The sequence below is a fragment of the Cyrtonyx montezumae genome, unplaced genomic scaffold (assembly GCF_038088225.1).
Source record: "Cyrtonyx montezumae isolate F1298 unplaced genomic scaffold, pur_monq_1.0 scaffold_13, whole genome shotgun sequence".
NCBI classification, from domain to species: domain Eukaryota; kingdom Metazoa; phylum Chordata; class Aves; order Galliformes; family Odontophoridae; genus Cyrtonyx; species Cyrtonyx montezumae.
The window spans coordinates 27,325,535-27,349,186 of record NW_027071859.1 but is presented as its reverse complement, the minus strand read 5'-3'; the positions used below and the strand labels follow the sequence as shown (position 1 = coordinate 27,349,186).

The 23,652-nt window shown below is 41.6% G+C and overlaps 1 protein-coding gene across 2 annotated transcripts in view; it reads right to left on the bottom strand.

Moving 5' to 3' along the window:
* Positions 1 to 23,652, bottom strand: part of FAM135A (family with sequence similarity 135 member A) — an 83,299-nt gene that overhangs the window by 46,790 nt on the left and 12,857 nt on the right. For both annotated transcript variants that reach the window (XM_065730888.1, XM_065730889.1), the window contains exons 3-4: positions 17,132 to 17,252; positions 90 to 169 (exon numbers count right to left, since the gene is read on the bottom strand). In XM_065730888.1, coding sequence (XP_065586960.1) covers positions 90 to 169; positions 17,132 to 17,208 — 157 coding nt within the window. In that variant the 5' untranslated portion in view covers positions 17,209 to 17,252. The remainder of the gene's footprint in view (positions 1 to 89; positions 170 to 17,131; positions 17,253 to 23,652) is intronic.

The following is a 23,652-nucleotide window of genomic DNA, read 5'->3' as shown; positions in this document are numbered from 1 at the left end:
CTACTTGTAATAATATAAGAAAAAAACGATATTTCCTTAATTAAGGAGGCAAGATAATGTCTTCATTTACTATAAAGTTTTGCACTTACCAGTGGCATGTAACAAACTAGCTTCTAATTTGTGTGGAATTCTTGGAGGAATTTTCATAGATGCACGAATCTGGTAAAAGCTAAAGAAAAAGACAGTGACTTGCAACACCATGTTACACAAAGACAGTGCACTGCAACACAGTACATCTCAGTTACCATATTCAGGTACACACAATGGAGGAGCAGAGAACACGACAAGGAAGAGTGAAAAGATTAAGACTGCTTTTGCAACTCTTCATCAAGCAGAAAGATGGCCACGTGAATAGAAGGAGGAACCAACCACAGAGCCAACCTTTCCTAACGTTTTCTCATGATCCGAATGACAGGAATGTAACAGCAAAACACAATACTTGTTACTCCAGGTATTCAGAAAAGAATGCAAAATTCTTGTTACAGATTCTACTAAACATTACACCTCAGCAGTTCTGAGACATGCTGTGTATGTACTAACCTTCTACCAAGCTGGGTCCCTTTACCAGGCTTTAAAACAGCTCACATCCACATTGTTCTCAGTCCACATTTAGAATTGTGTTGCAGTTATACAGAGCACAGCTTTAAATTTAACATCTTTACCAAATGTGGACCAATGAATTAGGAGTGCAACAATGTAATGTGCAAGGCAAACAATTAACAACTGAACACTGAACAGAGAAAGAGGTTCAATTCCATAGTATATAATACAGTAAGGCTCATTTCCCCTACCGATGCTATTAGATAATAGATGACTGTTTACATTCTAGGCCCCAATGAAAACAGTCATCAATAGAATTGTTCACGCTTAGAATGTAATTTGTGAAACAAAAGCCTGTTTTGACAGCCTTACTCTTCCTATTATTGTTTAATCAAAAGCAGAGTATCCTACACTTTATTCAGTACACCCTTTGCCTGCCTGATGGATTTTAATTTGGGTTAATGGGAAGATGAAGGTGTATTGTTTGCTTGACACAGGTGGCTCTGATATTCGGCACAGATTTATACTTTAAGCAGTTTATAGCAAAACATTCACCTGTTAATCTGAATATTTAAATCCTGAAGGAGTTCAGCTTAGGACAAATACATGAACATTAATTTCAAATCCTGTGCCCAGGTCTTTGAAACAATTATTTTCTGCATCAAGATAGTTCAATAAAAAAAAAAAACAACAAACAAACAACATCATACACAGTAGTTATCCAAATTACTCACCACCACTCATCTTCAAATACCCTACAGATTAAGCATCTATCTGCAAACCAAGTGCTGTGATTCTGTGATGCAGAGTGTTTTATTTACAATGGAATTGCATTTGCAATGCACAAAATAAGGAAGTGTTTCCTACAGCTAAGATACACTCTGGGGTACTCAAATTGCTGGCTGATGTCATTGTGAGACCTCCCTCAATTATTTTTCAACAGTCCTGGTAATCTGGTGAGGTTCCACTACTCTGGAAGCTGGCAAACATTCCAATTTTCAAGAACGATGAGAAAGAAAACCCTGGTAATTACAGGTCTGTCAGTCTTACTTCAGTGTCTGTTAAAATTATGGAGAAAATTATTCTGGGAGCTCCTGAAAAACACTTGGAAGGCCATGCAGTCACTGGTCACAGTCAACATGGGTTCACAAGGGGAAAAGTTCTGTTTTACAATTTCCCTTTGTGACAAGGCTACCAATGTAGTTGATCAAGGGATGCCAGCTGATGTAAGCATTTTGGATTTCAGCAAAGCTTTCAGTATTGTCTCTCACAGTCTCCTTCTGGACAAAATGTCCAGCAGACAGCTATACAAATACATAGTACAATGGTTGAACAGCTGTCTGATCTCTAAGAATTACTGTAAATGGAGTTATACCAGGCTGGTGGCCAGTCACTAACGGGGTTCTGCAGGGCTCCATTTTAGAGTCAGTTCTCCTTAATGATTTTATAAATGACATGGAAACAGAATTTGAAGGCACACTAAGTAAGTCTGCAGATGATATTAAACTGGGAAGAGCTGCTGACTCCCCTGAATGTGGAGATCTCTGCCTTGCAGAGATAACCTGAGAAATCTGACGGCTGGGCAATCGCCAACCACGCAAAGTGGAACAAGAGCAAGGGCCAGATTCTGCACCAGGGATGTGTTAACCCTGGCTCTATATACACACTGGGGAATGACAGGCTGGAGAGCAGCCCCACAGAAAGGGATCTGTGGGTTCAGTTGATGTCAAGTTGAACACGAGCCAGCAGTGTGCCCTGGCAGCCAAAAAGGCCAAATATACTCCAGATTACATCAGGCCCAGCACTACTAGCTAGACAAGGGAGGAGACTGTCCAGATGTATGATGTTTTGGGTACCACAGTATAAGGACATCAAACCCCATTACAGTCTACAGCTTCCTCACATGGGGAGCGGAGGGGCAGCACTGAGCTCTGGGGACATCAAGAGGACCCTAGGGAACAGCACAGAACCGAATTAGAGGAGAGTTGGGTTGGGTGTGAGGGAAAGGTTCTTTACCAGGGGGCAGTGGACATGGAGCAGCTTCCTTGGGGCAACTGGCACAGCCCCAAGCTGATGAATTTGTAGGAGCCTCTGGTCTGCACTCTCAGGAACTGTGTTTGAATTTTGCATGATGCTGAGTGGAGCCAGGGCTTGGACTCTATGATCCCTCCAACATGGGTCTCTTTCGATACAGGAAATATTTCTACGTTTCTAGAATACTTTCCTCATTCAACAGCAAGTTTTTAAAAGAAATTTCAGAAAATGCATAGATTGGTTACTCTCTTTTCCCTGAGCCCTGCATTCCTCATCTTGCTGTCTCTGAACATCAATCAAATTGTGCCACAATTCCTCCTTTTCTATTAAAAAAACAACTTAACAATGCAAACTGACCACTCCAAACTACTTCTGAGCTGTACCATAAACACTGTCTTGTTGTGTTGTACCTTCAACTGACCCATAAATCTCATCTATCCGACTGCACTTCCTTGGAAGTCAAGCCAACAATTCAGCAGCAAGCACTTGTTACATTCAGTTATCTTAGATATCTTTAAAATACTCTGCAAATAAGATCTGAATACAATCAACTCTCTATTATTTTGTGTAATGGTAGAATGGAGGTGTCCTTCATAGGATACCTTTCCTTTGTAGGCACCTTTCCATTGGATAATGGTAAATTCCAGATGATAAAATTGCTACAGTTCATGCCATGAATTATACTGGAAACTCAGATAGATGATATAATTATACTGAACTCAGATAGATGAAGCAACCTGGGTCTAACAGAAATTTAAAACCCCTTGTTCAACATCTTACAAGGGGTGGAATATGCAGACCATAACAGGCAATTCCAGGCTTAGTGTTAACACCTTTCAGAGAGTCTAACACTTTGGGTCCATCGGTGTGTCTAAACCTGCAGACCTTCCCAATACCCACACAAATAAGAGAACACAGTACAAGCATTGCAGCAGCATGGTCAGCTGTAAAGCAAACTCAGTGAGATTCACTGAGCAAGCCTAACATCTGTTCAGCTCAAGTTTTCTGATGTGCACAGGTAGTCTCAACAACATCTAGCAGGAATACTTGAACAGCTCTGTGTCACTTTGGATCTTTCTCAAGGCTTGACAGCAACAGTGACCTGCAAAAAAAAACTTACTGATAACTGAGACAAAACTTTATGTCTTATTCAGTATTTTCCATAGCAAAAATAGTAAAAAGCTAAGCACTGTCATTAGCCTTAAGATTCCAGAAAAGTGCTGGGGTTCTTAAAACCTAAACTACTAGTCTTTTTTTGGAGGAGGAGTCTTGAACAATAATAATTTGTAAAAATCTGTGTTGTAACCTATCCTTTAGTCACACTTTTGACTGCATTAAATGGGGGGAAATTATCATTTTCAGATCTCTAAGGGTTGCAATTTTCAGATAACAAACTAGACAGTTTGATAAAGTTGATTCAAAGCAAGTCTCCCCCTGTTCAGAAAGAATCAATGGCATAAACAGTAAGAACACACGTCAATTACGTATGAGAACTACAGCATCCATACACACTAGGACCTTTCACTAGTTTTTATTCCACTGGATGAACCAGGATAGTATTTAAATATTTTAGTAGTATTTTAGTATTTAACTAAACGGAGAATAAAAAAGACAGAAATATCACCAAGAACTGTAATTTGCAATGTGATGAAAAATGCACAGAAAAATAGTCCAGAAGCAAGAACCAGCACGTGACAGTTGCTAGTTTACTTTGATAGGCTATGCTTAGATGCCTGTAACAACCACTTGATAATTCAGCAAGATGCATCTTGACCATTCTTGATGTTGCAACTACAGTTTGGCATTCTGTAAGGCTAGGCTACAACAGCAGCTACTGAAGCAGAATCCAAATGTGAGTCACTGCAGCATAAGCAGTGCCCTGATCAGAACTGGGAAGAAAAGCAGACTTGAGATTTGGATGAAGGTTTGACACCACACAAAGAAAAGATTTTGGGCAAGTCTCTAGCACCATTTTGACAAGACAGTATAACATGAGCAGGTTACTGCTGCTGCTTGATGCTCTCCTTGCTGATATGAGTGATTTGAAATAATGTCTCCAAAGGGAGAATGAGTGAACAGATTCAAAAAAACCTTCCTGAGCCTTACGAAGCATTTAAGAAGTGCTGTAAAAACAGCCCTCCTGATATGCAACAGATCTTTAAGGCATTTTGATTCTATTGGGTAAGAACAGCAAGCAGAAGTGCACAGATGAATGCCATCAGAAGAATAAAATAAAACACTAAATTGCTTTTACTTGCAAGGCCTTTTAGACCATGAACTCTTGGCAAAAATTCTTAGTTCAAAGGAATGAAGCAGATGCTTTCTTATGGAAGATATTAATTCCTGTAAGTGGAATTACCATCCACAGCTTTGTAAAAGCCTCACCTTGCTGGAAAAAGATTGACTGATTCTGGAACATCGCTGCATTCAGAATGACCAAGGCTTTTTTCCTGCATTTTTTCACTTCTGGATTCCACAGCTGAAGCATGGTATATATTTGCACCATCATTGCTTTACCTGGAGAGTTCACTAGAGACACTATTCACTATTGGGTTCACCACCTCATCCTGAATGCCCACAGTTAGTTTTCTCACAGATAACATAGCTCAGTAGCTACGGAAATGCATTCCCCTTGCTTTCCAAACACCACAGGCCAACTACTCCTCAGTAAAGGAAACCATGACTACTACTAATAACGGCTCTATGATGGCAGACCATCCCAGCAGTAGTCTTGTTAAGACTAGGTAAGCCAGTGCCACTTCCAAAACATCTAGAAACATAATTATTATGTCAATAAAGTAGCCCAAAGGTGACTTTAAATTGTCCTTCTGATACAGAACAGAGGCACCTCTGCTTATTGCTATCAAGAAAGAGTATTTTATGTATAGTGGTAAGAATGTGTTCTCTTAAAAATCCATTACCAACAGATGATATGCATTCTGTCCTAGTAATAGTCCTCACTCTGCATCAGTGCAGGCTAGGGACTGCCTCCCTTGAGAAGCCATGCTGAGAAAGATCTGTGAGTTGTGGTGGACACCAAATCACAAACCACCAGCGTGGCTTGGCAGCAGAAGTTCAACAGTATCCCATCCTGGGCAGTATCAGCAGAAGCACCGTTAGTTGGTTGACAACAATGACCATCTCTGTTTACTCAGCACTCAACAGATCACATCTGTAATTCTGCATCAAGGTCTGGGAGTACCAACTTGAGGAAGGCCATCAGTTTGGACAGCCATTAGATCACAAGCTCTTAGGAAAAGCTGAGGATAAGAGGCATGTTCAGCCTAAATGGGAAAGAGCTTCATGTGCCAGTAACTACAAAATTAAGTGTTTTACTTTATTTAGTGGATTATCCAGGTAAGTCACAGAATCATCACCCATGGAAACTTCTAAGACTCCATGGGACAGAACTGTAAGCAACATGGTCTGACATCACCACAAACCCTGCTTTCAGCATGAGGGTGAGCTGTATGACATGCAACTATCCCTTCCACTCTGAATTAATCCAAAGAAAACCTATATAACAGACTTCAGCAACTTACAACATGGTGTCTGAAATGCAGCAAGAGGTGCAACAAGAAATGCGACAAGAGGTGCATGTGACTGGGTGTCAGTGGTTTGTGGGACAGTTTGACCCAGTACTGTGACAATTGAGGCAGGGGACCCATGGGCCCACACCCCAGGGAGAGGGAAGGGGGGAAGGGATAAGGGAGATGGGCCTAGGAACAAAACAGCGGCAACAGTCTGAGGAGGAAAGCTAATTTACTAAATAAGATATCAGAAAGCAAAATAACACAACATAATACAATATAACTGGAATTGAGGTAAATGAATCAAATAAAATGAGCAAGAGAGAGTGTCCGATAAACCGAAGGCCTTACACTAATGCTGAAGGCGGATAGCAGCAAGCACCCACTGCTGAGCTCCATCCCCAAGGGAAGAGGGACGGTCCTGTGACCACAGATAGTTTTTATCTTTCCCTCTGAGTGGAAACATGTAAAAATACAAAGCATGGCACAGTTTTCTGGGGAATGTGGTTCTTCTCTTCTGAGACAGGTTTATCCATAACTATCGATGATCTACACAACTAGAGCATTAACTCTTTAACTCCCAATAAAATACATGATGTTACAATGTAGAATATCAATAATCTAACAGAAATCATAAAACCATGACAGTGGGAGCAGGTACCCAGGACAACTTGGAGAAACAACTGTGAATAAAGTGCATTCCACATCCTGGCTCTCCTAAATCTAGAGTCAAGACTTTCTGCATGCAGAGAGGCAGTTGATTTGCCTGCTTCACTGAAAGGCAGCACCATCTAGTTCCTATTACATCATAAAGTTGAGGGGAAAAAAAAATACAATACTGTTTCTTAAAATTTGCCAACCTCCTCTTCTCTAAATACTTCCAGCATTTATCCTTTCTGAGCTCACAGACAACAGGCCAAAGGCAAATGTCAAATCTCTTACTATTTCCCTGCATAAAAACTTTGTTCTGAAACAATTTCACACCCACATCCCAAAAGGTACCTTTGCACACGCTTTGTATTTGAGATGCTTACTGAGTCAGCACACACAATCAAAGTTGAAGTCACTAATGGAATACTTACAAATATCCAAGGCATTTCTGCCACCCCGAGCCTATGGAGTGAGCTAAGTGCATGCACTTGCTGATGCCCATTTATCTCATTTGGTCCTGAATATAATCATGCACACATCCATAATTCCATAATAATGCTATTAAAAAGTTGAAGGATATCTGGAGTTTAGTATCCTTACTACAGACATTTTAGCAAAAGGTCTTCACTAGTCATCCTGAATAAAGGATTACATCTTTTCCAAACAAGTTGCATTAAAATCTCGTAGTCTCAAAATCTGACATGAGTCAGAAAATACTTTCCAACACAGAAACACAGACAGACTTCTTTTTTCCCTGGGATCATCATTTAGAAGGATATAAATAATACCTTTTCCATCACATTTGTTGAAAAACTTAATTTATAATCTGTGCAAGAAGCTGGCTCAAGAATAATCAGAATGTATCTTGCTACCAACAAAAAAGGAAAGATAAAAAGTAATGGTTATGTGACTTTTGAATGCTTTTACATGGAACCACAGGCAGTAATGTGTGCAAACGCAATCATAAAGGTCAAGCATTAACAAAAAAATCTCATGCATAAAAAAAAGCGTATGTGCTTTTACAGAGACAGCTGCATGAGCATTTACTTGAAAAACCACTTACTTCACCAGCTAAAGCACATTCCAAGGGAAATGCATGTCCTGAAAGAGTTTTATAATACAATTCAGTGAGGTAAAACTTTTCTGCAGTTCTCCCTGCCAAGCAGAGGAAAAGCAGAAAAGTACACGGCAAATACTGACCTTGTCCCCGAGTCCCCGTGCACTCAGCGCACACTTAAATGGATTCAGTCACACTAACAAGAGCAAACACTGAACATCTTGGACTGCAGTATTCACAGGCACACTGGGTCACCTGCAGGGCAGCTTCTAAATTTATCAGTTTACAAAACGAGGGAACAGCTGTGACCTTGCAGATGCAAAACCTCAGGAGAGCCCTTGGGACCTACTGAACGCGTGGCCCTGTTGAAAACCACCTGCTCAGGTGCAGGATGCTGCTGATGCTCCTCTCCTTTCCTTTGTCCAAGCAGACATCAATCAGAGGTGTGGCAAGGCAAGCTACATTTGGTGCACGGAAAAATGGAGAACTGAAACTCCCACTGCAGTAAGGGTTTTGAAGCAGCTATATATTAAAAAAAATCCAACAGCGAGAAAACATTTTTTCCTCTGTTCAGCATCTCCCTTTCCTACAAGATAAGCCTCTCGCTACTGCAGAGACCCACTAATTCTTTAAAGAATGTAGAAAAACCCATCCTAAAATCCATAAAGGGACTCAGCACTTCACACAGCCAGTCACAGACCTGCGCTGTTTGGAAGGTTGCTGGGAAGTGACTTACTTTTTTAAACAAATACATCTCGTGCCCATGGAACACCTTACAATTAAAGATGTATTTGAGCAAAACAGCTGTTAGGCCAAAAGTTGGACTGCAATTACTTGGAAGACTGGTACCTCAATACATCAGACAGGGGTGACAGGAAAGTAAAAGCAGTTAAGGATTTTGCCGTGTGTGTACAAAAGGCTTTTCTCCATGCTCTTACCAGCAGCACAATCGGGTACAATTCCTGCAGTGGTACTTCAAAACTTGAAAGGGAAATACTACTCTCAAATAAATCTTGTTTCTTTTTTTAAAGAGCCTAATAAACATATAATAATAGACTAGCTCTTATTTAATCAAATAAATTGTAACTTTTATCAGTCAACGTTTACAATTTTAGTTCCCCTTTTATATCCTGTTATTACAGAAGGGAACAAAATAAATCATGCTAAGTTTTCTTGCATCTTCAAATTACAACACCTCCACAAAGCTCATCTTAATGATTTCCCTGCTATGAAAACTTTCCAACTGCATTTACATAGCTTAAAATTATTACTCTTATTTCACTTATTAGATTCCAGATACTAGCATCACATTTTACAAGTGTTAATCTTCTAACTATCTTGAATGTTTTGGTTCTCTGGGGATCAAACATACAGGATGTAGTTTTCCTGGCAAGTAGGGTCACAGCTTTTCCAAAGCTCCACCTTCTGCAAATAGACAGTGGTTCTTCTTCAGAAAAATCGTAACACATTAACTTTGAAATCAAGTTCAGCAAACACAGCAGATGGGAGACTTGAAGACAAGTCTGACAACTCATTTCCTGGTACTTGCTCCAATGGTCTTCCAATTTTTGCTTCCCTAGTTTTGAAGCTGTGCAATTCTGTTTCATCTGCCAGTAATCAAACATACAAGCTTTACCATTCACTTGGTAGCCTGCGGTAATGAAATTCAATCTCTGCTTCATGAGCAAACATATCATGCATTTAACCAAAAATAGAAATTCTGGTACCACAAAGAAAATTGACAAAATTATGACAAAAATCCCACAAAAACACCACCACCAGCAAACACACATGAACTATGTTTTATGCAAGATGCATTACATAAAGTCAGTACTCTCCTGACCCTTGCCAACATTTTCATCTTTTCCCCTGTATAAAACTACACTATTCAAGGAAGTTTGAGTTTCTGATACAATTGCTCTTAGATGCTATTTGGACAATATGAAAAAAAAAAGTCCTTCGGCACCAGAAGCTTCCATCTTTCACCTTCAAGCAATGTGAAGTTTCATGATTGATTTAAGCCAGCTTAAGACAACATTGCCAGGAGCAAGATAGGAGCAAAGTCACACTCCAAACCCTCTTGTGCTCCCTGGTTTAAGGCTGACTTTCTGCCACTGCTTCTTGTAATCAGGGATCTGTCAAATTCACTGAAGAAGTATCCCAGGTTCTCCTAAGAGAACTAGGGCGTTTCTTCTATTCTGGATGTCAGCATACTTGTTTTCTGTCATCTCCTTCCTCCTTTCCAATGGGAGATGACCTGGTGCCATAGGGATGATTAGGGTCCTTTCCCTCAGAAATATCAGGGCTTGGGTCCCTCAGTGCCCTACAGCTGCCTGAGTCCTTGCCTTTGTCTCTCATGCTAGCTGGCATCCAGGAAATTCTGGCTCTCCTCATAATAAGGAAATACCAAGAGTGTCTTGAAAATTAGACTATGGTTTTACGATACAAGGATTATTTTGCAAAAAAAAATCAAGTTTGAAGAGCTCTGTTTTAACTTTTTCCTCTGCCTTGTCCTCACAGACACTCACTCTTGCCCCTGTGCTACAGTGTACTTCCCTCCACTCAATCCTACCTTTGTGCTACTTGCAGAGCAGTGCTGCAAACTGGACAGATTCAGCAGTTCAGACAGCACAACTGAGAAGCTGTCTGTTGTGGTGACAAGGAACAATCAGGAGCAAGGAAAGCAGAAACTGCAAACTGGCATTGCCAACCAGGCTCTATATCCACAAATGACAACTAGAGAGATTAGAATTGATGTACCTGATATCTGTCACAATTCCTATCCTACAGGCAGGGATGCCAACTGAGGGCAAGGCAGTAGTTCAGACAGAGGGTTTCCTTCAAAACATACTCATCTCTGGACTGTTCTCAGCAAGAGATCATACTGACAAAGCAGACACTACTGTTAGGAGGTGGCCTCCTAACATGGAGGACAGAACTTCCAGACATTTCTCTCACAATGAGGTCCAGCATTACAGTTAAATCGGCCCAGAAGCCAGCTGGTGTTAGAAGTAGGGATCCTGTTACTCCATTTTATCTTCTACTCTTCACTTTTTTTTTTTTTTGAGAAATATTTTTAAAGGAATTTTGAAACTTTCTGGAGAAACAAAGTTGTGTAGATAAATATGAATGTGTTGAATCAGGCACAGTACTTTTCTTTTTTTAATAAATAAAAAATGAAGAGCTCAGATGTGTAATACTGAGTGCCTCTAACCCTCTGGAAACGTCTCGAGTTTCTTACCTGTCAATTCAAGAATCAGGCAAAGGGAGAACAAGAGGAGAGGGACGAAAGGCAGTAAGAAATCCTGAAGCGTGAAAAGTTAACTTTGTATGACATACAGTAACTGGAAAAGGTATCAGGAGGTTTAACGAGTGAAAGAGGAAGATTTTAAGAAGAGATGTGAAGCAGTGTGAGTTGTGAGTAGGCACTGATTGAAGCAGAAGCAGCAAGCCTGAGTTTGGTGGTGTGACAGGTGTGTGACAGGTGTGTGACAGGCCTCCACATTTTTAAGATCATCCCATAAACCGTTGTCTGTGATTGCAGATACAGAAATACATAAATATGTAGGAATGGATGTAGGCACAGCAGAAGGGGTACAAGAAGGCACCATGCCAGGATCTTCCGTTGTACCACAAGGCAGACATGACTCTGAAATACTCAGTGAACATTTCTCTCTATTCCTGCTGATAGCTATGGATCTCAAACTACTTCAAAGGACTAGCGTAAATTATCTTTCTGCTGTAACCAAGTATGAATCATTAGGGAAGAACATTTAGAAACAAGAGATTTTTCTCTGGTTCTCATTACCCTCATATAGAGAGGGGTCTGAACTCAAAGCCAACGCAGAATCAACATGCGACAAAAGTGCTACACTTGTGAAAAAGAATCTTAAAATTAGCAATGCTAATGACTAAGCATGTATTTAATGCAAAGTTAAAACTGCTGTCATATGCCATTCCAGAATACTGAGCTCAGTAAAACTCAGATTTAGAAAGAGAAGATAAATACTTAAGAAACCATTATTCTAATGTCTTCAACTAACACCTCAGCAAACACCTACTCTCACACTACACACAGAAGTATACTGTTCTAAAGGTTACAAAAACAAACAGCTTTATCTAGAGAAAATCATTATATATTCAGTACCGTGTTGCATTGTCACCTACTCCTTAAACTGAACTCACTGATCGTGTTTCTGCTGACAATCTTCATCCAATCTGCTGACAACTCTGCACAAGGCTGACCCATAATCCTTACACTGCAACATGAAATGGTACCTGTTCTTCCATAGGCAAGGCTTATTTTCCTTGATAACATCAAGGAAGAAGCAATTACACAGACCTCCAAGTACAGTCCTAAAAGGAAAACATTTGTCATAAACCACATCACAATTACATTTAACGTTCTTCACACAAAGTAGCTACACCTATGGCAGTGCTCCAGCAGGCATTAAGATGGCCAAAGGGACACATCTAAGCACTTTTTATTTTATTTCTTGAAAAATTCAAAATAAAAATCACTTTTTATTTTATTTCTTGAAATTTTTCAAATTTCTTGAAAAATTCAAACATTTCTTGCCAAATTCAATGTCTGGAATATACATCTGACTCATTCAAAATAATGAACTTCAAATTTTATGATGTCTTGTCTCCTTCCAGAAGGATTTCATAGGTGCAGGAGCTGAAGTCTGAATAAAATCCAGATTATTTGGAATCTCTAGCCAGTACCTGAGAAGTCTAGAATATGCAATGAATACCCAGGAACATTTACCAAAAGCTGAGGCATATTTTTGAATGTATATTGGCTGAGGGAAAGTTGGAGGACAAAAAGACAATTTTAAGTTTTTGAAAAGAAAGCCCAGCTGCAATCACCAACTATTTGTTATGTACCTAGGAGCAATGGCTGAAGAAGTAAGCACCCATACCATTATATCTAGATACGTCAGAAGATGTAACTAAAACCAAGAGCTGTAGTCATCTGATTTAGCTTCTTACTAGCAAGGCTAGTCTCCTAGGAATTAATGCACGGGAGTGGAAGAAAAAGAGGATTCTCTAGGTCTGAGCAGAAATCCAATCTACAGTGGCTTTAAACAATCACTCAACCAGCTTCCCTGTGTGGTCAGAAGTGCCCTAACACAGATGTTTTACTCTAGTATCTAAAGACAAGTGGTACAACCTCCCACTGTCTTCAGTTCAAAGGCAGAGCACAGTTCAAAAGCTTTAATTTCTCAGCTAACTCAAAGGAAGCAGCACTCAATTTTACACTCACTTTTCCAACTTCTATTCTCGGTGAATGTAGGGCTTTTCCTTTTGAAAAGGCAAGATTCTGAAGTACTACCACTTGGCACTTCAGCCATGGCTCTTTTGACCACACCACATCTTTGTCATCTCAGACATTCTGCATCAGAAAACCTACTGGGGTATTTGATCATGCTAACTTCTAACATCTGAAGCAATGCCAACTCAGAATATGACTTTTTATTGCTCATTCCCAGTTTTACCCGTTCTTGCCTCACAGCAAGAAGGACCTGTGCGTGCAACCACCACTGAACTAGAAGCAGAAATTGATACAGTTAAAAAAAATAAAAGATGTAAGAAAGGAAAGTATCTGCACTCCTATTTCCTAAACAGAAAATTCCTTGCTTTTGCAGCCTGGCCTTCTAAATCTTGAACCTGCATTACTATTTGTGTTACTGGAAAATCATAAGCTGCAGAACAGTGCTCACCCTGCAACTACTAGACCAATTTGATAGCTTTCTTCTCCCTTTGAAAAGATTGTACTACATTAAGAAAAGATCACAGAGGAATGCTTCAGAAGATCTGCTGCTACATGTCAGAAAAGGACTCAGAACACTTATTTCCAGAAGTCTGTGTCATATGGGAACACAGTTTGAAAGTAAAAATTTGACTGGGCTTTATGAATTCCAAACAGAACCAAACAGGTCTGCCTGAACGTGCTGTGTACCCTAACAATTTGCTATCTGATCATATGCCAACGACACAAGCCATTCGCAGAGGCTGTTTCTTCATTTAGGAACAGAAACCATCCATCTCCTGATCTGGCCATCCACTCATTGGATTCAGAGGAAGCAAAACCAAATAAGCTTTCATTTGTTGCCTGATTTCTCATTAAACTGCCACGTAATCACGATAAGATTCATTAAAATTCACCCTCTGATTCAGTATACTTTCTTTTACACTACATTGCACAACAAGACAGATGGAAGCATAAAATGTCAATGCTGCTGAGATACATTTGTAACTCTGCACAAGAACAAAACATACATCTATGGCATAGAACAATAACATAAGGTTAATTCCCCAACAGCCTCCAAGAAGAGCTTTCACATTTCTGTGATATCATACCTCACAAAAGAAGGTTTTACCTCAGATAAACAAAAGAGACAAATCATACACATTTGTCTGATAGTTCTAAAGAGTACGAAACTCTTTTTTCAACAATACAAATGTACTGAGCATCAATTCTGCAGATTTTTCAAACTGGAAATCAGCACAGAAAAAATAATACCCTGGTTTGAAAACTGAGAATTGGGAAATACAGCCTGGCACCAAGGCTAAGCAGCTGATAGGAAGCAGGCAGCATAACACAGGAAAAGATGGAGAGCTTATAGGTTCATAAGGTTGGAAAGGACCTACAAGATCATCTAGTCCAACCATCCTCCTATCACTATCCCTACCCAACTACTAAATCAAATCCCCTTACTTTCCCAGAGTGCTTGATGCTCTGATGAGAGAGGAGTCAAAAGGCTTACAAGGTTGAAACAACAGCCCTCAATGTGGGAGAACATAACAAACACCACAGAAAAATAAAAACTCAGTGAAGTAATTAAGGGAATTTGCCAGTTTGTAGTATATGCCAGAATATGAAGAATGTTACATTACAGATCATCACCCCAAAAGAATTCACAATTGAAATAAAGGTGGGATGCAAGCATGCAGTTGGGTACAAACAGGATAAAAAGACTGATCAATCCGTCCAAAGTGAGCCCATAATCCTTATTTCTTCCTCAGGCAACCACATCTCTAGTTCAGGGCAAAGTCAATGTTCAGGCAGAACAACTGCTGTGGAAAATGGGCACCAGATTTGCTGTTCATGAAGTCTCAGTCTCTTAAGTTAGTTTTGTGTCACGTAGGGTTTAAAACATCACGCATCATTTGTGAGTGGCTGCCAATTTAAGTGTCAAAAAATAAGGGGATTTCAAATCACAATAAATGCGATCATGGAATCACAGACTCACAGAATTTCCCAAGCTGGAAGGGACACACAAGAGTATTCCTTCGGCTCATGTTCAATTCATTGCCCATCAGGCACAAGGTGTACTCTTCTGCAAAGCTGTCTTCTAGCCAGTTAGCCACTAGCCTGCACTGTTACAAGGGATTATCTGCCCCCATCTGCATGACTCTGCATTTGCCTTTAACACAGTGAGGTTCCTGTCAGACCATATCTCCAGTTCGCCTAGGTCCTTTCAAAGAGAATGTCTCTTCTCTACTGTATGTTACCACCCCCTGAAGCTTGTTATCGTTCAAAAACTTGCTGACAAGGCATGATACCTCATCATCCAGGCTGCCAATCAAACTGTACTGATCCAGTCTCAACCCGTGAGGGATGCTATTAGCCATTAACTGTGGGTTGGAATTTGAACCACTTGACCACAACACTTGGGGTCCAGTCACCCAAACTCTTTTCCACCCAACTCATTCTACCATCCTACAGTTCACAACTCACTCAAACCACATTATGTTTCCCATTCTATTTATGAAAGGTCAGCATCGCAAAACCCTAATCTAGCTGGAGTCTTTATGAAATAAAATGTCAAAAGAGTTTTGCTATCTTAGATCTTCAGTCTCACAGCTCCCAGCCAATCCTATTTCTTTTATTCATTTTGTCACACAATACTCACATATCAAACACCGGGCAAAAACTCCCATGATCACACTAATTTAAAAAGGAAAATTATGTGAAGCCTTATCTGAATGTAGCAATGCATTAAAACAAACCAAAAGAGCAAACTGGAACAACCTTGCTTTTTTAAGTGTAGAGCTATAAGAAAATCTTATATAATGAGACAGCTGTATTAGATAAGAACTTAAATTGTTCTTTAATTACATTACATACCTCTGCTACTTACAGCTGCAGTGCAACCTTTCAGAAAAGCTAACCACCACAATATCCCCACAGACATGGCACTTACTCTGGCAGTGCAGCTCCCTCTCCTTAACACTGCTTGCTAAGGAAACATGCCCAGAGTCAAAGGTTGAAACCGAAGACTCAATATCAACTTGTCATTTTTCTCATATCAGCAATCCTCTTCTCTCCACTTGCTCTGCTAATGTACTGCATTATAAAGAGTAAGCTAAAGAAACTACACGCCAAGTTGAGCACTGTAATTAAAACATGGTGTTTTGTTTCCAAACTACCTTGCTAAGGGATCGTTTGGACCAGAGGGTAAAAGATAACCTAAAGGGTTCTTCTCCTTCAGACTCTTCTATGTTAGAATAACGTTGCCATACTCTAACCTCTCCCTCTCTGCTAATTTCAGAGGAAAAAAAAAAGGATATAGTTCAAGCAACCATACTTCTTTTTGTCAAAGTAATCAGAATATTCTCAGTACATTTTCAGACCTCTTAAGCCTTCCTTGATCCTCCTCCTCCAATGAAGAGTGAAATTACAATCTCCTCTAAATATGGGTGCAACCAGTTTGCTGCATACAGTATGACTGCAAATGACAGTGAACCTAGCATCTTATCACTTGTCAGTAAGAATTTCAGGTCAAATTTAGAGAAGGGAAAGCTTATTTTCAAAGGCATCTCGTGCCTCTTCCTCTGGACCTCCTTTCCAGCTCTGCGGAGGCACAGCACAGCAAGGACGACAGAAGCTAGTGAAGTTCTCTAATGCCAAATATATAAACTAATATTTAATTGGGGCAGTAACATTTTTAAAAGATTTTAAAAGATTCAAGAGAAGAGCCTATCATGTTTCAAGCAAAAGGGATTACAGCAATTAAGATATGAAAGGGTAGAAGCCTGGCTAAGAATATCATCTGCTCTCTAAGAGAATGATAGAACTTCACCTCCAATCAGGCAACAGATACTTCTTTACAGCTTAAGTTTTTGGTCCAATTACTCAAACATTTCAATTCCTGGCAAGTATATACCTTTCCAATAAAGAATAAATAACCTTCAAATCACTATAGAACAGTCAGTAATGTGTGAAGCAACTCTACATAACACTATGCATGATGGACTTTCCAACATCAGCCATACCCCACAGTAAAGTTTGAAAGAACACACTACCTACCCTCTTTGAAACAAATCCACATTGAAGAATTTGTGGAGCTCCACGGAGAATTCTACCATAGCCTGAACTTCACTCATGTTTATGAGGATGAAGATGTCAAAACTTGTCAGCACCTTAGTTACTGAAAACAAACAGAAAACAATTTTTTTTAAAACATAAACTTAGGACAGTATCTAGCTGGACCTTACAAAAGGGAAATGCTATTATATACAGTTTTGTAGAGGTTCCTTAAATATACATTTCCTGTGGTAAACATGAACACTAGATATGTCAAACCCTGCCCACAATAACTTGTATCTTTGCTCTGATGGAATCAAATATTGTCAGAGGAGTATCACAGTATGATTAGCATAACACAACCCTGGAACTTAACGATAGCTATGTACTGCAGCTCTGCTCTACTACTTGGCTGGAGAGAGGAAAAAATACTACCACGAAGGAGACAAAGAGCAAGATCTCCTTCCAGCCCTTGCTGAAGCAGAATGACCAAGCAAGTAGCACTAACTCAAGTCTGACCTGAGGACAGGGACAGCTGAATTAAAATGCAGCCAAATAGAACACCGTAAGGCCTGACAGGAGCTGTAGGACTTTTAAGGGGAAGATGGGAGAGGAAAGGCAGGAGTTAAGGTGGGCAACATGCCCATCCCCAGTCAATCTTTCGTAGTAGTAAAGCATTAATTCTCATTGTCTTTTTTGCAGCCACAGTCTGGCACCACACTGCTAATTTACAACTGCCTGCTGATACTTAAATTAAAATCCTACAGACTTTGAGGAGTTCTGCTGTTATTTCCTTCAACAATATCAAGTGGATTAATAAAACAACTACCTTTTCTGAAAACATCTGTCTTCAATCTCCCTAGTTCCTGCAAGCACCGCCAGGTTTGAGAAATAAACAAATGTAAACTAAAATGGGCAATGCTTCACGCACATTAGTCCTCCTTCTGGCTCAAATGCAGAAGCAGTAAACTTAATACCTGACCAGGCCGGAGCTTGAATAGGTTGTGGCATTTTCCTGCTTCTACTATACAAGCTTAAACAAGCACTTGGAAGTCTGTGAAGCAGCAGGTGGTACTACTGAGACTGAAAACAGAGTAGCTGCAAAGAAAAGTCAGCCAAAGCAGAAACCACTTGAAAGCAAGTTACCTTAGGGGGCTACTGACCAATGAACTTATCTTAGACTATGACTCACTACCTCACTGCACTTACTCTAGAGGAGCTGGAAGGTTTCAAGCACCATAGCACAAGTTTAGATTTTTAACAATAAACAAGTGAATTCTAACCTTGGTTTAACAGCCTATTCAAGGACTCTGCATACACTTTACTAAGAACAAAGAAACAGTAACACAGTACTACTGATGTTGCAGGGAACAGGGAAAGAAATTTGGCTTCTAAATTGGAGTTACAACAGTACTAAGAAATCAGATCAAGAACCCTTCATGCTTGCTCAAAACTAGAGCATGTACATCAGGGATGCCCATTCCATGGGCTGCATGCGGCCCAACACAGCCAGCAGTGTGGCTGAGCCCACGTCCTGTGCTCCCTGCTCTTGGGGCATTTCAGCAGTGGCAACAGCTGACCGTCTCCAATGCCACAGATTTTTAGATGCCCATCATGCAGGCTCTTACTCATCACTGGTGAAAATGCATAGCTAATGCATGTTTTGTAGATGAGCTTTTGCTTTATCAAATAGTGTTACTGTGCTCTTCTACCAGTTGTGGTTTCTGTGGAAATAAATACGAGGAATTACTTTAAAAGAATACTTTGTGTACGTGGTCCAAGATAATTCCTGTTCACACAATGCGTCCCAGGCAAGCTGAAAGGTTAGACACCGAAGACCTATATGACACAACACAGATTGTCTAAAAATCCTGTGTTGTAATACACATTTAGAACAAGGGATTTTGATAGACTTGCTGAATGATATCTCAAGTTTGTCTGCAGTACAAGTATTATAACAACCTAGATTACTTTGCAACAATTTCTTCTTCTAAGGCTTTGGCTACAGAACTGAGACATCCACAATGGCTTTCAAAGCCAGAATCAAGAAGCTGAGCTTTTTCTCAAGACACTAATTCTCTGGGGTTGCCATACCACGTTACCGCACGTGCCACATCTACCACCGTCTTCTGCAAATGCAACCTGACCTGCTACTGAGCTGATCCTGGCACTGCTGTGACCCTGAGCAACAATCCCAGTGGGCAGTGTAAGTAATATGTGACGAAACTGTACGATACCTCAGAAAGGAGTCCGCTTAAAATTCCTCAGCAAAAAGAGAAATGGCCGAAGAGGAAAAAGGATGCCACAGAGCTGTCTGAGCCAGCCTGCATTCTGACAAAACAGACTGCAATTTCATGAGATGAAGACATTACGTCATCACATGCCTCAGATTCCCCAGCACTAATGGCACTGTCCTTAGTTCCTGAAAAGCTTTGCTCCCCTAAGAGGAGGGAAAACTGCTCCTGCAGGAGCTGCTGGGCAAGCAGTCACTCCCAAGTGCTTCAGGGTCCATCACCAGGCAGGAAACTTGGAACAGCCCAGAATAAGCCCAGTCAGACATATTCAAAGGTCCACTTTATGAATGAGTTACTCAACAACAAAAAGCTCTCACTAAATTTATCATCACTGCCAAAAGGACTGTCCAGCAAACCTGTAACATTTCTGTTCTGTCTGCTATGGCTCTGACTGGGGCCACTCCCTCCACGTTCTGTCGAGCCAACTCAGCATCCCCAGCCAGCTCACTAAAGACTGCTTAGGCAAGCACCACTGCAGACTGAACAAAGGGCCAAGCAACCACACAGCACCACATGTTTCAAAGCAACAAAGTTCTTGCTCAACTACCAAGTGTACTTGGGAAAGTGGCATTCTTGCCTTGTTCCAGTATCCACTGCTAAACCAACAAGAACTATGGAGCCACAGTTCACAAAACTGGGCACCAGAAAGCAGTTCAGCATGTCACTGCAAGCATCTGGGACTGCAGACTAGCAGCTGACCTCTGAGGATGGTTTTTTTGTTGCTGAGCACCTGCTTGGGGTGGAGGGGTGCATTCCCTGTCCCAGCTTGACAGAAACCCCATCACAACTTTCTGTCAGTCTTTCCTAACAGCGCAAAGGAAAACAGAGTTCTTCGAACTGTTACTGCTGCATAACACGTTCTGATATAAATACTTTAAAGGGGAAATTCAAACTTGGAGATGCTGTCTTTAACTTTTTTTTGCTAATCAAAAAAAATCCAACTTAAGAAGTTAAACATACAAAATGGATCAAAGATTTATCACTCTAAAAGTCCACGGAGAAGAAAAAAAAATTATCTATTTTTTTTAATTAATTGTTTTAGTGATACTTCATAGTAGCTCCATCAGAGCACCTCTGAGTGTAATGAAAAACAGACGGAGGTGTGCAGAAACCTCCAATAGCAGCTTTTCAGTCCTCGTGATCAACTGCTTTGAAGTCGGCACAGCCGGAGCTGCAGTGGCTGATTGAGGTACAGGGTGGGTTTTCGGGAGGTTCCAGTCTCTCGGGAACCGAGTGAGAGCAGGCAGTCCCAACGGCTGTTCTCGCGAGAGGTTAACGAAGCGTTAACGAGGCATAGGCGTTAACGAGGCATAGGCGTTGCCAGTGTTTCATCGCCCTCGCCCACACCCCTCAGCTGAATAGGGCTGAAGGGGTATATCCCTGAAGGGCTCAGGGAGGGCAGCGAAGTATCACATTACAATTCTTATCTATATATATATTATTATAAACTATTATTTATTTATTTACTTTCAATTTTTCATTTCTTTGTTTTTATTTTTTTTGTGCCATAGTCTCTACTAGACAGAGGGCTTGCCTTAAGAAGGCTGTGGCGACCCAGACAGAAGGTCTGCCTAGAAGTGTGGCTACACAGGTCTCTGGTTGCAAGGAGTGCCAGAGCCTGCTGCTGCTGGATGAGGGTGCTAAGCAGTTCTCCTGTGCAAGGTGTGAGCAGGTGGAAGATCTGCTTAACATGGTGGTTGAATTGAAGGAGGAGGTTGAGAGACTGAGGGCCATCAGGGACTGTGAGAGGGAGATTGACTGGTGGAGTAACTCCCTAGAGTGCCAGAGAGAAAGGCACCGGGGAGATCCCCCGCAGTTGGTGGTGGACTCCCTGACCTGTCCCCATAGGGCAGAAGGGGGATATCTGAGGGATAGGGAGGGCTGGCAGAGAGTCCCTGCTCGGTACCGTGGGCGATCTCCCACTCTGCCTCCCCAGTGTCCCCAGATACCCCTAAGCAATAGATTTGCAGCATTGGAAGTTGAAGAGGTGATAAGGGGTGAAGTGCAGGAAGATTCCCGCAGGAGGTCACCAATGGCAAGGCAGTCACCTCCGTGCATTGAGACTGCTGCTACTAAGAAAGAAAGGAAGGTGATCGTAGTGGGTGGCTCCCTTCTAAAGGGAACTGAGGGCCCCATTTGCAGACCAGACCCAAACCGCAGGGAAGTGTGCTGTCTCCCTGGGTCTCGGATCAGGGACATTACTAAAAGACTCCCGGACTTGATACGCCCCACCGACTACTACCCATTACTCGTAGTTCAGGCAGACTGCAATGAAATATCTCAGAGAAGTCTGCGAACTATTAAAAGAGATTTTAGGGGATTAGGGCGATTAGTTCAAGGGGTGGGAGCACAAGTGGTGTTCGCTTCCATACCTTCTGGGGCAGTGAAGGACACAGAATGGGCTAGGAAAACACAGGTGATGAATAACTGGCTGAGAGGTTGGTGTAGAGATAGACACTTTGGGTTTTTTGACCATGGGACAGTTTACTCGGCTCCTGGCCTGTTATCTGTTGATGGGACGCACCTATCCCAAAGGGGGAAATGAATCCTAGCACAGGAGCTAGCTGGACTCATTGAGAGAGCTTTAAACTAGCTGTGACGGGGGAAGGGGATAAAACAGGGCTCACCAGTAAAGAGCCTAAGGAAGCTGTGCTGGAGAAAGGGGTGAGGCAGATATCTCAGCTGAAGTGCATCTATACCAATGCACGCAGCATGGGCAACAAACAAGAAGAGCTTGAAGCCATTGTGAGGCAGGCTAACTATGACCTCGTGGCTATTACAGAAACACAGTGGGACCTCTCCCATGACTGGAATACTGGGATTGATGGCTACAAGCTCTTCAGAAGGGATAGACAGGGAAGAAAGGGTGGTGGCATAGCTCTCTATATCAGAGAGTGTTTTGATGTTGAAGAGCTTGTGGTTGGAAATGACAAAGTAGAGTGTCTATGGATAAGGATCAGGGGGATAGTCTTTAGGAGTGACATCGTGGTGGGGGTCTGTTATAGACCACCTAGTCAGGATGAAGAAATAGACGAGGTGTTCTATAAACAACTCGTAGATGTTGCACGATGGCCAGCACTCGTTCTCATGGGGGACTTCAACTTCCCTGATATATGCTGGAAATATAATACTGCGCAGAGGAAGCAGTCCTTGAGATTTCTAGAATGTGTGGATGATTGCTTCCTGACACAGCTGGTGCAAGAGCCTACCAGGGGAGATGCCTTGCTTGACCTACTTTTCACTAACAGGGAAGGACTAGTAGGGGATGTGAAAGTTGGAGATTGTCTTGGCCAGAGTGACCATGAAATGGTGGAGTTTGCTATTCTGGGTGCCGTCAAGAGGGTGACTAGCAAAACTATTACCTTGGACTTCCGGAGGGCAGACTTTGACCTGTTCAGGACACTTGTTGCAAGGGTCCCTTGGGACTTGCTCCTGAGGGGTAAAGGGGTCCAGGAAGCCTGGATGCTCCTCAAGATGGAAATCTTAAAGGCACAGGAGCAGGCAGTCCCGGAGTCCCATAAGTCAAGCTGGAGGAGAAAAAGACCAGTGTGGATGAACCGGGAGCTTTTGTTGAGACTCCAAGAGAAAAAGAGAGTCTATGTCCTCTGGGAAGATGGGTCAGGCTACTTGGGGTGACTACAGAGAACTGGCCAAGATCTGCAGGCAGAAAATTAGAAATGCTAAAGCCCAGCTTGAACTTAGACTGGCTACTGCTGTAAAGGAGAACAGGAAACCCTTTTACAAATATATTAACAGCAGGAGAAAAACTAAGGAAAATTTCCCTCCTTTACTCAACGAGGCAGGGAATGTAACCACAGATGATAAGGAAAAGGCTGAGGTTCTCAATGCCTTCTTCACATCTGTCTTTAATAGACAGAACAGTTGTCCACACGGTACTTGCCCTGACCTGGAAGTCTGGGATGGGGTGCATAATGCACCCCCTGTGATCCAAGCAGAGACGGTCAGAGATCTTCTCCTCCATCTGAACTGCCACAAGTCCATGGGGCCGGATGGGATCCACCCAAGGGTGCTGAGGGAGTTGGCAGACGTGATTGCTGAGCCACTTTCTGCCATCTATCAGCATTCCTGGTTATCTGGAGAGGTCCCATAAGATTGGAGGCTTGCCGATGTGACTCCCATCTACAAGAACGGCCGTAAGGAAGACCCGGGGAACTACAGGCCTGTCAGCCTGACCTCGGTATCAGGGAAAGTTATGGAGCAGATGACCTT